The sequence below is a fragment of the Oncorhynchus kisutch genome, linkage group LG8 (assembly GCF_002021735.2).
Source record: "Oncorhynchus kisutch isolate 150728-3 linkage group LG8, Okis_V2, whole genome shotgun sequence".
NCBI lineage: Eukaryota > Metazoa > Chordata > Actinopteri > Salmoniformes > Salmonidae > Oncorhynchus > Oncorhynchus kisutch.
In genome coordinates this window covers 62,176,286-62,193,071 of record NC_034181.2, presented here as the reverse complement: position 1 = coordinate 62,193,071, position 16,786 = coordinate 62,176,286, and the positions used below count along the sequence as shown (strand labels likewise).

General features: G+C 46.2%; 1 protein-coding gene across 1 annotated transcript in view; it reads right to left on the bottom strand.

Moving 5' to 3' along the window:
* The window catches only part of LOC109895279 (ankyrin repeat domain-containing protein 11-like), a 139,551-nt gene that overhangs the window by 30,870 nt on the left and 91,895 nt on the right, over positions 1-16,786 (bottom strand). The window contains 1 exon segment of the mRNA XM_031830784.1: positions 4,184-4,329. Coding sequence (XP_031686644.1) covers positions 4,184-4,270 — 87 coding nt within the window. The 5' untranslated portion in view covers positions 4,271-4,329.

The following is a 16,786-nucleotide window of genomic DNA, read 5'->3' as shown; positions in this document are numbered from 1 at the left end:
GTTATTACGTTACCATTACAACTCTGCTATCATCTAATTAACAGCTCCGGTCATTAGAATCCACTTCTGGGAAATGATGTTCAGTGGTCTAACATAGAACCTAGGGAGAAAAGGAACTAGGAACTAATCTCTCATGTTTTGTCTCAGTGTCTCAGTGTCAGGCTGACTGCAGCAGAATGCCGTGGCCTGCCTGCCCAGGAACGTAATGCTGTGTTTGATGCATGAGGATCTACATTTGCCACACAGTGCCAGCAGCCTCCAATTCATTGGTCAAAAATAAAGAAGATTACTTCATAGATAAAACCTGGACTACCTACTCAGATGAGTCATATATAGCTGGCTGGCTAAAGCACATAACCTTTGCTATATCATGAGTCATTAAGCTGATGCAACACTACATACAGCCATTTCCCTGACTGTAGGCTACATCTAGAAACACAGAAAGCATGTCGGTATTTAAAGGGTAGGGTTGTGTGATGGTATTCATAGTGCATTCAATACAGTAGCAAGGAACGTTTCAGAGAGCGGGACACGTGTATAAGTTGCAAGTGTTACAATAATTCACATCGGTAAAAAAACTAAATATCAACTGTTGGACATAGTGCATTTTGCCAACTTATATTTTAAGTGGGGATGCACGATATATCAGTGAACATATCGGAATCATCAAGTTTGCAGACAACACAACAGCTTGATCACCAACAACGACGAGACAGCCTACAGGGAGGAGGTGAGGGCACTCTGAGTGAGGTGTCAGAAAAATAACCTCTCAACGTCAACAAAACAAAGATGATCGTGGACTTCAGGAAACAGCAGAGGGAGCACCCCCCTATCCACATTGACGGGACAGCAGTGGAGAAGGTGGAAAGTTTTAAGTTCCACAGACAGTTTGGTGAAGAAGGCGCAACAGTGCCTCTTCAACCTCAGGAGACTGAAGAAATTTGGCTTGTCACCTAAATCTCACAAACTTTTACAGATGCGCAATTGAGAGCATCCTGTCGGGCTGTATCACAGCCTGGTACAGCAACTGCTCCGCCCACAACCGTAAGGGTCTCCAGAGGGTGGTGTGGTCTGCACAACGCATCACCGGGGGCAAACTACCTGCCCTCCATGACACCTACAGCACCTGATGTCACAGGAAGACCAAAAAGATCATCAAGGACAACAACCACCCGAGCCACTGCTTGTTCACACCGCTATCATCCAGAAAGCGAGGTCAGTACAGGTGCATCAAAGCTGGGACCGAGAGATTGAAAAACAGCTTCTATCTCAAGGCCACCAGACTGTTAAATAGCCATCACTAACTCAGTGACGCTGCTGTCTACACTGAGACCCAATCACTGGACACTTTAATAAATGGATCACTAGTCACTTTAAACAATGGCACTTTAAATAATGCCACTTTAATAAAAGTTTACATATCTTACATTACATGTAAATACTGTATTTTATACCATCTACTGCACCTTGCTTATGCGGCATAGCCATCGCTCATCCATATAATTATATGTACATATTCTCATTCACCCCTTAGATTTGAGTGTATTAGGTAGTTGTTGGGGAATTTTTAGATTACTTGTTAGATATTACTGCACTGTTGGAACTAGAAGCACAAGCATTTCACTACACTCGCATTAACATCTGCTAACCATGTGTATGTGACCAATAAAATTGTATTTGATTCGGCCAGTATTAGCTAAAAATGCCAACGTCGGTATCGGTTTAGTTTATGCCGATTTTAAAAAACGATGTCAAAGCTACCGTTCATACCTATATGACGTAGGTACATGACGTAGGTACATGACGTAATGACGCCACGTAAAATGTAGCGCTACAAGTGCAACACAGCATTCCTAACCTAGCCCACAATGTCTGCTGTGTGGATCGAGCAGTCAACAAGTCCAGCAGTCATTTGAAAGAGTAAGAACATTTCAGCGAGACAACTCAACTCAGGCGAAATCCATTAACGGCAAGATAACGTTATTCATTGCCCTTGACAATCAACCGTTCTCTGTCGTGGGTGATGTTGGCTTTCGCAGACTGGTCACGTTTCCCTACCGGAGTTCCACAGCAATAGCGTCGCTGTTATTAGCTTCACGACATAATATGGAACGTCGTTTGGGTCTTTGCGTGTCAAAAAAGATGACACTATTTGACACGTTAAATACGCTTTTATTTTGACACGTCAAATAACACAGTTCTATTATACAATGTTGTGTGTTCTGAATTTGCATGTGCAAGCCAAGCGCCACCACTACTATCAGTAGCACTGTCAAAGCTGTACAAAAAAGTATGCAAACAAGCAAACACCGGCCACGAATGATGCGTTTACAATACCACGTTGGTAATGAAGCATTTTTTGGTTCGACCGCAACTTCTGGGGTAGCTAGCTTTAGCTTGGTCCCTAGCTAGCACCAATACAACTAGCCTGAAAACAATGACCAGTAGAAACTGCAATCATTTTCATTATTCTTAGCAATGATTTAGGAATCCTTATGAGTAAGTATTAGCTAGGTAGCCACTTGTTGTTAACCTACTGAAATTGAACTTCAGTTCATGAAAATAAATAGCTAGTCAGCTACTTAGCTTTGTTGTCCAAAGCTAACGTTATAAGCAACCAGCTAGCTTCTTCCTGCTAGTGAGGTTCGACCAGACCAGGTTACGTGTTGTGAAGCTAGCCACAATAAGGATTAGGCACAATAGTGGAATTTGCAGTTTGTCTTCAAAATAAAAGTAACTCTTTGAAAGTGATGCAGAAGGTTACAATTGGTGGAATCATGCCATATTTAGACTAGATAATGTTAAACAAGGTTGGAATGTGAAGCCATGAAATGGAGTATCAGTCTACTCGGAAACACCCACAGAACACAATTGTTTAGAGTTTACGCAAATATTAGCATTGTAGCTCTTATCACGGGACTGTGACATCACCTCCCCAGTCAGCCTATTGTGTGTATTCACATTCATATTGCACTGTACAGCTTTACCTGTACCTTACCCTTTACCTTTACCATTGATTGGGGATCAATGAAATGGGGTATTATTGTAGCTAGCTTCACATAGATGGGTCCGACCACCATTAATCAAATAAGAAAAGTCTTTATTAATTATGGTTATTTTAAATGATGACAGCTAGCTAACTATAGCTACTGAAACAGATTGTCGTTTTGCTATGTTTTAGGGGAAGAACATTGTTTGCATCCATGAGCTAGCTAGCTTTTTTTTAATGACCAGCACTGTAGGTGTGCGAGACAACTTTACCAGCATCATAGCATACATATCAATTAATCTTTGTGACATATGAAATACGAGTGATCGTGTAATCAATGTGCAATAACTACGTGAAAAATGTATATTCAGGTCAACAAGCTTATTTGACATGTCAAGTAGTGTTTTTTGACACCCAAACGGCATTCCATAGTATGAGAAATCCTGATTGGGAATGAAACGACTGAACAACGAAACAGCACAGCAACTAAAAGAAAGAAATAGGTTTTAATTATGTTTTACTGGTAATGGGGACAAACGTAAATGCCAATAAAATAACTTTTTGGTCAGTGTGTGACTTTTATTTAACTAGGCAAGTCAGTTAAGAACAAATTCTTATTTACAATGACGGCTAAACCCGGATGACGCTGGGCCAATTGTGCGCCTCCTTATAGGACTCCCAATCATGGCCGGATGTGATACAGCCTGGATTTTAACCAGGGACTGTAGTGACGCCTCATGCACTGAGATGCAGTGCCTTAGACCGCTGCGTCCATGTGTGTGCGCTAACTATTTAACTGTACTAGAATGCTTAAAAAGGCCGCTAAAATTGTAAATATCTGTTTTTTTGCCAAGGAAAATATTGGATATTGGCCAAAAATGTAATATCGGTGCTTCACGAATTTGAAGTGTTCTCAATAAGTGTTTTCTTTCACTGTAGAAATGTTACCATAGCCCACGCCCAACATTGGGACCTCAGTCATAAGAAATAATCCTAAAAAAAGCGACAATGGGCTCTTAGCCAGTTGAATGCCAACTCCCATGGAGCTGTTTATTAAGTCCATAATGACTTTTTACTGTGTAATGAGGACATAACCCCTAGATGCAGGACTCAGCAGCGAGAGCAGTAAAGGGCTTGTGTATGTGTGTGTGTGTGTGTAGATTTGTGGTGTGTCAGTGTGTGTGTGTTTCTTACCTTCTTCCCACTCTGCTTCTCCACCATGTCAGTGTTGAGTGGGAAGTCTTCCAGCTGGGGGGTTTTTGAACCCCCACCCTTGGGCATCGTTCAGCTATCGCCACGCCAAACCTCATTCACGCTTCCATCGCATCGTCATCGACCGTCTGCCAAAGGAGAGAGCGAGAGAGATAGAGGGGGAGATGGAAAGAGACACATTAGCACCTGGTCACTCGTCTCCACAGAAAACACATTTCCACACTGCCACACAATGCTCCCATTAGCAGTACATCAGGCTCCCCATTTTCAACAATTACACCTGCACTCTGGTTTCAAAGGTGAGGAAGTGTGCAGAATAATGCCCCTGCTCCAGACCCACTCTCTTCCCAGGAAGTTTAGGGTGTTTCATTGTCATATCCATAGGGTGAGAGAGATAGTGGCCAATGTGGGTGAAAGACAGGATGCGAATCTAAGCAAGTTTTTAAGTAGCTAATCCCTTTTCACACACAATACATTCCTAATTGAAATCAATGTCTTGATGTCAATAACATTAATCCATCTCGATTACAATAAACATGGGGAGAATTATAGGTTTTCCTATATTGTGCAATGCCAGCGAAACTGTTTTTACTGTGGGACAGGAGACAAACATCTCTGCTTCATGACTCCCGGTAACAGCTGAGGAATGTCTTCAGGGATATGGCACGTCTGGACAACAGCCCTACTGCCCTACCCAACATACATACTACACAGTGTCGGTGTGATGCAGGGAATGGTGTGCTAGCAGGGAGTGGTGTGCTAGTGTAATGCAGGGAGTGGTGTGCTAGCAGGGAGTGGTGTGCTAGTGTAATGCAGGGAGTGGTGTGCTAGTGTTATGCAGAGAGTGGTGTGCTAATGTGATGCAGGGAATGGTGTGCTATCAGGGAATGGTGTGCTAGTATGATGCAGGGAATGGTGTGCTAGCAGGGAGGGGTGTGCTAGTATGCTGCATGGAGTGGTGTGCAAGCAGGGAGTGGTGTGCTAATGTGATACAGGGAATGGTGTGCTAGCAGGGAAAGGTGTGCTTGCAGGGAGTGGTGTGCTAATGTGATGCAGGGAATGGTGTGCTAGCAGGGAATGGTGTGATAGCAGGGAGTGGTGTGCTAGCAGAGAGTGTTGTGCTAGTGTGCTTGCAGGGAGTGGTGTGCTAGTGTGATGCAGGGAATGGTGTGCTAGCAGGGAGTGGTGTGCTAGTATGATGCAGGGAATGGTGTGCTAGCAGGGAGGGGTGTGCTAGTGTGCTACATGGAGTGGTGTGCAAGCAGGGAGTGGTGTGCTAATGTGATACAGGGAATGGTGTGCTAGCAGGGAGTGGTGTGCTAGTATGATGCAGGGAATGGTGTGCTAGCAGGGAGGGGTGTGCTAATGTGATGCAGGGAGTGTGTGCTAGTGTTATGCAGGGAGTGGTGTGCTAATTTGATGCAGGGAGTGGTGTGTTAATGTGATGCAGGGAGTGGTGTGCTAGTGTTATGCAGGGGGTGGTGTGCTAATGTTATGCAGGGAGTGGTGTGCTAGTGTTATGCAGGGAGTGGTGTGCTAGCAGGGAGTGGTGTGCTAGTGTTATGCAGGGAGTGGTGTGCTAGTGCTATGCAGGGAGTGGTGTGCTAGTGTTATGCAGGGAGTGGTGTGCTAATGTTATGCAGGGAGTGGTGTGCTAGTGTTATGCAGGGAGTGGTGTGCTAGTGTTATGCAGGGAGTGGTGTGCTAGTGTTATGCAGGGAGTGGAGTGGTGTGCTAGTGTTATGCAGGGAGTGGTGTGCTAGTGTTATGCAGGGAGTGGTGTGCTAGTGTTATGCAGGGAGTGGTGTGCTAGTGTTATGCAGGGAGTGGTGTGCTAGTGTTATGCAGGGAGTGGTGTGCTAATGTTATGCAGGGAATGGTGTGCTAGTGTTATGCAGGGAGTGGTGTGCTAGTATGATGCAGGGAATGGTGTGCTAGCAGGGAGGGGTGTGCTAGTGTGCTACATGGAGTGGTGTGCAAGCAGGGAGTGGTGTGCTAATGTGATACAGGGAATGGTGTGCTAGCAGGGAATGGTGTGCTAGCAGGGAGTGGTGTGCTAGTATGATGCAGGGAATGGTGTGCTAGCAGGGAGGGGTGTGCTAATGTGATGCAGGGAGTGTGTGCTAGTGTTATGCAGGGAGTGGTGTGCTAGCAGGGAGTGGTGTGCTAATTTGATGCAGGGAGTGGTGTGTTAATGTGATGCAGGGAGTGGTGTGCTAGTGTTATGCAGGGGGTGGTGTGCTAATGTTATGCAGGGAATGGTGTGCTAGCAGGGAGTGGTGTGCTAATGTTATGCAGGGAGTGGTGTGCTAGTGTTATGCAGGGAGTGGTGTGCTAGTGTTATGCAGAGAGTGGTGTGCTAATGTTATGCAGGGAGTGGTGTGCTAGTGTTATGCAGGGAGTGGTGTGCTAGTGTTATGCAGAGAGTGGTGTGCTAATGTTATGCAGGGAGTGGTGTGCTAGTGTTATGCAGGGAGTGGTGTGCTAGTGTTATGCAGGGAGTGGTGTGCTAGCAGGGAGTGGTGTGCTAGTGTTATGCAGGGAGTGGTGTGCTAGTGCTATGCAGGGAGTGGTGTGCTAGTGTTATGCAGGGAGTGGTGTGCTAGTGTTATGCAGGGAGTGGTGTGCTAGTGTTATGCAGGGAGTGGTGTGCTAGCAGGGAGTGGTGTGCTAGCAGGGAGTGGTGTGCTAGTGTTATGCAGGGAGTGGTGTGCTAGCAGGGAGTGGTGTGCTAGCAGGGAGTGGTGTGCTAGCAGGGAGTGGTGTGCTAGTGTTATGCAGGGAGTGGTGTGCTAGTGTTATGCAGGGAGTGGTGTGCTAGTGTTATGCAGGGAGTGGTGTGCTAGTGTTATGCAGGGAGTGGTGTGCTAATGTTATGCAGGGAGTGGTGTGCTAGTGTTATGCAGGGAGTGGTGTGCTAGTGTTATGCAGGGAGTGGTGTGCTAGTGTTATGCAGGGAGTGGTGTGCTAATGTTATGCAGGGAGTGGTGTGCTAGTGTTATGCAGGGAGTGGTGTGCTAGTGTTATGCAGGGAGTGGTGTGCTAGTGTTATGCAGGGAGTGGTTTGCTAGTGTTATGCAGGGAGTGGTGTGCTAGTGTTGTGCAGGGAGTGGTGTGCTAGTGTTCCCTCCTGCTGAATCTCCATGCAGCCATGCTACTAGATTATCCCTATTCTCTTTAGTATCCACTTCCCCGTCTGCATGTGGAGAGGTTGCTTCCCGAGCGCCCATGAACAAATGATATGTAAAGAGTTTCTCAATATTTTTCTCCTCCATAATGCTTTTTTAAATTTTATTTTTAAAATTGTTTTAAACCAGAGTGTGTGCAGAGGGCTGGGCTGGAGCCGGTCCCTCCTCCTGCCATCCTCCCGCCCTCTCTCCACTACCCGGGAACGCTGCCTGGCACTCAGCTCTGCCCTGGCGCCATGGCCCTCCCTCTGCAGCTCTCCTACTCAAAGACAGCTATTTATATCCCAGAGCCAGCGACGCACACCGACAGAGGAACATTGCTCCTCTCTCTTCCTGGCATATGGAAAGTGAGACGCAGCAAACCTCTGCTCTGCTCGGCTCTGCCTCCACCCCTCTTCTCTGGCCCCGTCCCCCAAAGCCTCACACACTCCAAGCTCACATTACGCAGCACAAAGTGGCAAAGGGGTCAACTACTATCAGAGGCAAAGATTCTATGATACACACATTGAGCCGACCTAGTTTGAGCGATCTTGAACAATAAACTCCACACCCCCATCGTAAATTCACACATCGTGATTGAAACCAGCCTTTGATGTTAGTGGTGCGAAAACAGTTTCATATTATATTTAGATAATCATTTGACCAAGTACTATTTCCCCTCTGCTATAACTTTGAGTGTATATGTTGGTGCCTGTATGCGCATGGCAGGGTCAATAAGAACCTATTAAGTTTTCCTATATGGTTTCCACTGTGTACCATATCAGTGACTGACTTAAACTTCAATAGTTTTCCATCTCTCCCTTTTTTACATAATGTAATAACTATCGTATATAATACCATAGGCCTATATTATTATAGACAACATCACTATCCAGATGCTGTGTTTCTTGACGTAATTGTGTTATCAGGTTGTCTTCAAGGATTCTGGGGTGGTTTTGGCACAGAGGTTAAATAAGTGTATTATGTTATTGAGTCCTCAGTCAGTTCCTCTATAGGGGTTTTTGGCAGGGAGACTTCAATGTATTATATGTGTGTTCTGAGCTTTCATCTCCTAGTGGGGAGAGGAACACACACACACACAGAGAAACAGAACCCCAAGAGGAAACACAATAACATCCATTCCAAAACACAGGCCTCATTTCCTCCACCTTCCACCCCATTCAAAAGTTGTACAGCATCTGCTATCAGTGTGTGTGTGTGTTACACAGAGGGGCCTCTCTCCACAAGCCAGTAGCTCTAATTCATCACATATGAGTAAGTCTATGCACTGTAAGGTACAGTAGAGAGAAGTCGAGGCCCTGGTCCAATGCTGGATCCTGCAGCATCCGCTTCCCGCTCCTTTACACTGAAAACAACAAATCCTGGCTCCCTCTTCCAACCCCCCAAACACACACCATGTGTGCAGTCTGTCCACACTCCCCCAGGGGTCCCTTCCTGCCACTCTGTAAACAGGGTCAGCCATGGCTGTCAGATTTATTTTTCCAAAGCTGTATTGATGAAATATTGTACAGTGTTTGTCTTGCGTCAGCATCACCTACGAAAGTCATGAAATTACCTCACCGATTGAGTTTCACTTTGACATTGTTTTGTCTGGGAGGCTAGGTAAACAAAGCCCACGTCATCCTCACAGCACTGTTTAGAGTGGAAAAGCAGCACACCAGGAGCCAAATTGCAAATGCTAAAGGCCTATTGGAGAGAACATTGATCTGCAATCATGGAACAGCACAATTTCGATAAGTGTGGTAAGTGTAAATTTGGCATTTTGCTTGCAATACCGTATTGGAAATGCCTTATACGTCCAATTTCAACAGCATAAGCATGACGCACATGGCAGGCATGTTAAAAGGTCTATATAAACAGTCTTTGATGTGTGTTGTTTTGCTGACTGCCCTTCCAGGCACCAATGTCACCTGACAGCAGTGATTGGTCATGTAACCACGCACTTGAGCCATTAGACAAAGCATTGGCTTGCTAGCTAGCTGACTATTCTCAACTACGATTGGTGCTTGGAGAGGGTGGGTGGGTTCACACACAGGTTAGAGCTGTTACTCTTAGCGTGAATCAGGCTATCCCAACAGAGGCAGAGCCTTGTGGGTTCATCGCACTGACCCAGTAGAAGAGTGAAGAATGTGGTCTTTAATGAGTTCCCAATGGGGACGTTTTTACTGAGACTGACCCCTGGTCAGCAGAGCTGGAGGTTAGACTTTAGCGCTTTCTACTGCTTCAACACTGCACAGAGCCCTCACCTCTTTCTCCTGCTTCAACACTACACAGAGCCCTCACCTCTTCTCCTGCTTCAACACTACACAGAGCCCTCACCTCTTCTCCTGCTTCAACACTACACAGAGCCCTCACCTCTTCTACTGCTTCAACACTACACAGAGCCCTCACCTCTTCTCCTGCTTCAACACTACATAGAGCCCTCACCTCTTTCTACTGCTTCAACACTACCCTGAGAGCCCTCACCTCTTTCTACTGCTTCAACACTACACAGAGCCCTCACCTCTTTCTCCTGCTTCAACACTACACAGAGCCCTCACCTCTTTCTCCTGCTTCAACACTACACAGAGCCCTCACCTCTTCTCCTGCTTCAACACTACACAGAGCCCTCACCTCTTCTCCTGCTTCAACACTACACAGAGCCCTCACCTCTCCTCCTGCCCCAACACTACACAGAGCCCTCACCTCTTCTACTGCTTCAACACTACACAGAGCCCTCACCTCTTCTACTGCCCCAACACTACACAGAGCCGTCACCTCTTCTCCTGCTTCAACACTACACAGAGCCCTCACCTCTTCTCCTGCTTCAACACTACACAGAGCCCTCACCTCTTCTCCTGCTTCAACACTACCCTGAGAGCCCTCACCTCTTTCTACTGCTTCAACACTACACAGAGCCCTCACCTCTTTCTCCTGCTTCAACACAACACAGAGCCCTCACCTCTTCTACTGCTTCAACACTACACAGAGCCCTCACCTCTCCTCCTGCCCCAACACTACACAGAGCCCTCACCTCTCCTCCTGCCCCAACACTACACAGAGCCCTCACCTCTCCTCCTGCCCCAACACTACACAGAGCCCTCACCTCTTCTCCTGCTTCAACACTACACAGAGCCCTCACCTCTTCTCCTGCTTCAACACTACCCTGAGAGCCCTCACCTCTTTCTACTGCTTCAACACTACACAGAGCCCTCACCTCTTCTCCTGCTTCAACACTACACAGAGCCCTCACCTCTTCTACTGCTTCAACAATACACAGAGCCCTCACCTCTTCTCCTGCTTCAACACTACACAGAGCCCTCACCTCTTCTACTGCTTCAACACTACCCTGAGAGCCCTCACCTCTTTCTACTGCTTCAACACTACACAGAGCCCTCACCTCTTCTACTGCTTCAACAATACACAGAGCCCTCGCCTCTTCTACTGCTTCAACAATACACAGATCCCTCACCTCTCCTCCTGCCCCAACACTACACAGAGCCCTCACCTCTTCTACTGCTTCAACACTACACAGAGCCCTCACCTCTTCTACTGCTTCAACAATACACAGAGCCCTCACCTCTTCTACTGCTTCAACAATACACAGAGCCCTCACCTCTCCTCCTGCCCCAACACTACACAGAGACCTCACCTCTTCTACTGCTTCAACACTACACAGAGCCCTCACCTCTTCTCCTGCTTCAACACTACACAGAGCCCTCACCTCTTCTCCTGCTTCAACAATACACAGAGCCCTCACCTCTTCTCCTGCTTCAACACTACACAGAGCCCTCACCTCTTCTACTGCTTCAACACTACACAGAGCCCTCACCTCTTCTCCTGCTTCAACACTACATAGAGCCCTCACCTCTTTCTACTGCTTCAACACTACCCTGAGAGCCCTCACCTCTTTCTACTGCTTCAACACTACACAGAGCCCTCACCTCTTTCTCCTGCTTCAACACTACACAGAGCCCTCACCTCTTTCTCCTGCTTCAACACTACACAGAGCCCTCACCTCTTCTCCTGCTTCAACACTACACAGAGCCCTCACCTCTTCTCCTGCTTCAACACTACACAGAGCCCTCACCTCTCCTCCTGCCCCAACACTACAAAGAGCCCTCACCTCTTCTACTGCTTCAACACTACACAGAGCCCTCACCTCTTCTACTGCTTCAACACTACACAGAGCCCTCACCTCTTCTACTGCCCCAACACTACACAGAGCCGTCACCTCTCCTCCTGCCCCAACACTACACAGAGCCCTCACCTCTTCTCCTGCTTCAACACTACACAGAGCCCTCACCTCTTCTCCTGCTTCAACACTACCCTGAGAGCCCTCACCTCTTTCTACTGCTTCAACACTACACAGAGCCCTCACCTCTTTCTCCTGCTTCAACACTACACAGAGCCCTCACCTCTCCTCCTGCCCCAACACTACACAGAGCCCTCACCTCTCCTCCTGCCCCAACACTACACAGAGCCCTCACCTCTCCTCCTGCCCCAACACTACACAGAGCCCTCACCTCTTCTCCTGCTTCAACACTACACAGAGCCCTCACCTCTTCTCCTGCTTCAACACTACCCTGAGAGCCCTCACCTCTTCTCCTGCTTCAACACTACACAGAGCCCTCACCTCTTCTACTGCTTCAACAATACAGAGCCCTCACCTCTTCTACTGCTTCAACAATACACAGATCCCTCACCTCTCCTCCTGCCCCAACACTACACAGAGCCCTCACCTCTTCTCCTGCTTCAACACTACCCTGAGAGCCCTCACCTCTTTCTACTGCTTCAACACTACACAGAGCCCTCACCTCTTTCTCCTGCTTCAACACTACACAGAGCCCTCACCTCTTCTACTGCTTCAACACTACACAGAGCCCTCACCTCTCCTCCTGCCCCAACACTACACAGAGCCCTCACCTCTCCTCCTGCCCCAACACTACACAGAGCCCTCACCTCTTCTCCTGCTTCAACACTACACAGAGCCCTCACCTCTTCTCCTGCTTCAACACTACACAGAGCCCTCACCTCTTCTCCTGCTTCAACACAACACAGAGCCCTCACCTCTTCTCCTGTTTCAACACTACACAGAGCCCTCACCTCTTCTCCTGCTTCAACACTACACAGAGCCCTCACCTCTTTCTCCTGCTTTAACACTACCCTGAGAGCCCTCACCTCTTTCTCCTGCTTCAACACTACATAGACCCCTCACCTCTTTCTCCTGCTTCAACACTACACTGTGGCAGAAAATAGACCTTTCTTAACTGTGCTGCAGGGTTCTACGCAAAGAATGTAAAAGGGACGCCGTGCCACATTGTGGACATGTAAAAGCAAATATTTTTCTTTTAATTCATGAGTGGCTTGTCGTTCTGTGTGAAAAAGAAATATTCCAAACTGACTCTGGGAAAGTTGTGGGACGACATATCCCAGAATCATACCACTGTACATAGATTTTGTTTTCAAGCAGTAAGGCTGATGCAACAGATCAGAACGTTGAACTTAAGAAGTTGATCAACTATTATTAAAGATATTCATTGTCGCTGTGGACATGTTACTGTAGCTGCGTTCTGTGTCTGTAAAGGGTTGCAGAAGATATACCGCCATTGCCCGGCAATACACATGTAATAGGAGCATTATTCTGCATTACATAGCATCATGGCTAACAGATGATTATGTCGCTGCAAAAAAAACATTTCATTCTGAGACAGCACTGTGTGTTGTTCCCAGGTATCTCCAATAGGATCCACAGGGTCTGTTGTGAAGGACTACCTGTCCCCCTCACTGTCCACTGACATGGTAGGACCCATTAGGACACACACTGCTAATAATCTCCAGTCTCCACTCGCAAGCAACTGCATCTGGTTTACAAACACATTTGCTGGACACGCTGCTTATGAACATGAAACAGTCTGGATACACAACTACCGTAATTCCATTGGGATGATAAAACAAACAAACAATCCCCTGAAATGATGGCCTTAGTAAACAGATAGAATCCTCTGGGAGCTTGTGTGCAGCGGTGGGGGTGAGTTCACTTTTTCCACTGCGTGGGCTGAGTCTCTCCATACATTTAACAGTATCATATGATCAGCTAGCACGAAAATACAGAGAGAGAGAGAGAGCACATATCTACTAGTCCACCATGAGCTGCAGGGACTATAGGTCCACACAGCGAAGTAAAGTTTTCAATGAAAATCACAGAAGCGGGGTGAGGAAGCAATCTTTCCCCATCGAAAGCAATTCAGCCAAGACTCTTATATAAACCGGATAATAGTTTGATTAGATTTTTTACACATACAGTTAAAGTCAGAAGTTTACATACACCTTTAGCCAAATACATTTAAACTCAGTTTTTAACAATTCCTGACATTTAATCCTAGTAAAAATTCCCTGTCTTAGTTCAGTTAGGATCACCACTTTATTTTAAGGATGTTAAATGTCAGAATAATAGCAGAGAGAATGATTTATTTCAGCTTTTATTTCTTTCATCATATTCCCAGTGGGTCAGAAGTTTACATACACTCAATTAGTATTTGGTAGCATTGCCATTAAATTGTTTAACTTGGGTCAAACATTTTTGGGTAGCCTTCCACACGCTTCCCACAATAAATTGTGTGAATTTTGGCCCATTCCTCCTGACAGAGCTAACAAAGCTGGTGTAACTGGGTCAGGGTTGTGATGGCTACTCCAATACCTTGACTTTGTTGTCCTTAGGCCATTTTGCCACAACTTTGGAAGTATGCTTGGGGTCATTGTCCATTTGGAAGACCAAGCTTTAACTTATGATAACAGTGAATTATAAGTGAAATAATCTGTCTGTAAAAATGACGTGTGTCATCATACACAAAGTAGACATCCTAACCGACTTGCTAAAACTATAGTTTGTTAACAAGAAATTCGTGGAGTGGCTGAAAAACGAGTTTTAATGACTCCAACCTAAGTGTAGGTAAACTTCCGACATCAACTACACACACACACACACACACACACACACACACACACACACACTGCTCAAAAAAATAAAGGGAACACTAAAATAACTCATCCTAGATATGAATGAATGAAATATTCTTATTAAATACTTTTTTCTTTACATAGTTGAATGTGCTGACAACAAAATTATCAATGAAAATGAAATGTATCAACCCATGGAGGTCTGGATTTGGAGTCACACTCAAAATTAAAGTGGAAAACCACACTACAGGCTGATCCAACTTTGATATAATGTTGTTAAAACAAGTCAAAATGAGGCTCAGTAGTGTGTGTGGCCTCCATGTGCCTGTATGACCTCCCCACAACGCCTGGGCATGCTCCTGATGAGGTGGCGGATGGTCTCCTGAGGGATCTCCTCCCAAACCTGGACTAAAGCATCCGCCAACTCCTGGACAGTCTGTGGTGCAACGTGACGTTGGTGGATGGAGCGAGACATGATGTCCCAGATGTGCTCAATTGGATTCAGGTCTGGGGAACGGGCGGGCCAGTCCATAGCATCAATGCCTTCCTCTTACAGGAACTGCTGACACACTCCAGCCACATGAGGTATAGCATTGTCTTGCATTAGGAGGAACCCAGGGCCAACCGCACCAGCATATGGTCTCACAAGGGGTCTGAGGATCTCATCTCGGTACCTAATGGCAGTCAGGCTACCTCTGGCGAGCACACGGAGGGCTGTGCGGCCCCCCAAAGAAATGCCACCCCACACCATGACTGACCCACCGCCAAACCGGTCATGCTGGAGGATGTTGCAGGCAGCAGAACGTTCTCCACGGCATCTCCAGACTCTGTCACATCTGTCACATGTGCTCAGTGTGAACCTGCTTTCATCTGTGAAGAGCACAGGGCGCCAGTGGCGAATTTGCCAATCTTGGTGTTCTCTGGCAAATGCCAAACGTCCTGCACGGTGATGGGCTGTAAGCACAACCCCCACCTGTAGACGTTGGGCCATCATACCACCCTCATGGAGTCTGTTTCTGACCGTTTGAGCAGACACATGCACATTTGTGGCCTGCTGGAGGTCATTTTGCAGGACTCTGGCAGTGCTCCTCCTGCTCCTCCTTGCACAAAGGCGGAGGTAACGGTCCTGCTGCTGGGTTGTTGCCCTCCTACGGCCTCCTCCACGTCTACTGATGTACTGGCCTGTCTTCTGGTAGCGCCTCTATGCTCTGGACACTACGCTGACAGACACAGCAAACCTTCTTGCAACACCTCGTATTGATGTGCTATCATGGATGAGCTGCACTACCTGAGCCACTTGTGTGGGTTGTAGACTCCGTCTCATGCTACCACTAGAGTGAAAGCACCGCCAGCATTCAAAAGTGACCAAAACATCAGCCAGGAAGCATAGGAACCGAGAAGTGGTCTGTGGTCACCACCTGCAGAACCACTCCTTTATTGGGGGTGTCTTGCTAATTGACTATCATTTCCACCTGTTGTCTATTCCATTTGCACAACAGCATGTGACATTTATTGTCAATCAGTGTTGCTTCCTAAGTGGACAGTTTGATTTTACAGAAGTGTGATTGACTTGGAGTTACATTGTGTTGTTTAAGTGTTCCCTTTATTTTTTTGAGCAGTGTATATACACACACACACACATATCTATATACAGTGGGGAGAACAAGTATTTGATAACCTGCAAAATCGGAAGTGTTTCCTACTTACAAAGCATGTAGAGGTCTGTAATATTTATCATAGGTACACTTGAACTGTGAGAGACAAAAATCCAGAAAAATCACACTATGATTTTTAAGTAATTAATTTGCATTTTATTGCATGACATAAGTATTTGATACATCAGAAAAGCAGAACTTAATATTGGGTAGAGAAACCTTTGTTTGCAATTACAGAGATCATATGTTTCCTGTAGTTCTTGACCAGGTTTGCACACACTGCAGCAGGGATTTTCTTTCAGTGTTTTTCCAGAGTCAGTAAAAAGGCCTCTAGTGTCCTTAGTTTTCATAACTGTGACCTTAATTGCCTACCGTCTGTAAGCTGTTAGTGTCTTAACGACCGTTCCACAGGTGCATGTTCATTAATTGTTTATGGTTCATTGAACAAGCATGGGAAACAGTGTTAAAACCATTTACAATGAAGATCTGTGAAGTTATTTGGATATTTCTATATATATATTTGTGTGATATATTTGTCTGTCTGTGTGTGTGTGTGTGTGTGTGTGTGTGTGTGTGTGTGTGTGTGTGTGTGTGTGTGTGTGTGTGTATATACAGTGCTTTGCGAAAGTATTCGGCCCCCTTGAACTTTGCGACCTTTTGCCACATTTCAGGCTTCAAACAAAGATATAAAACTGTATTTTTTTGTGAAGAATCAACAACAAGTGGGACACAATCATGAAGTGGAATGACATTTATTGGATATTTCAACTTTTTTAACAAATCAAAAACTGAAAAATTGGGCG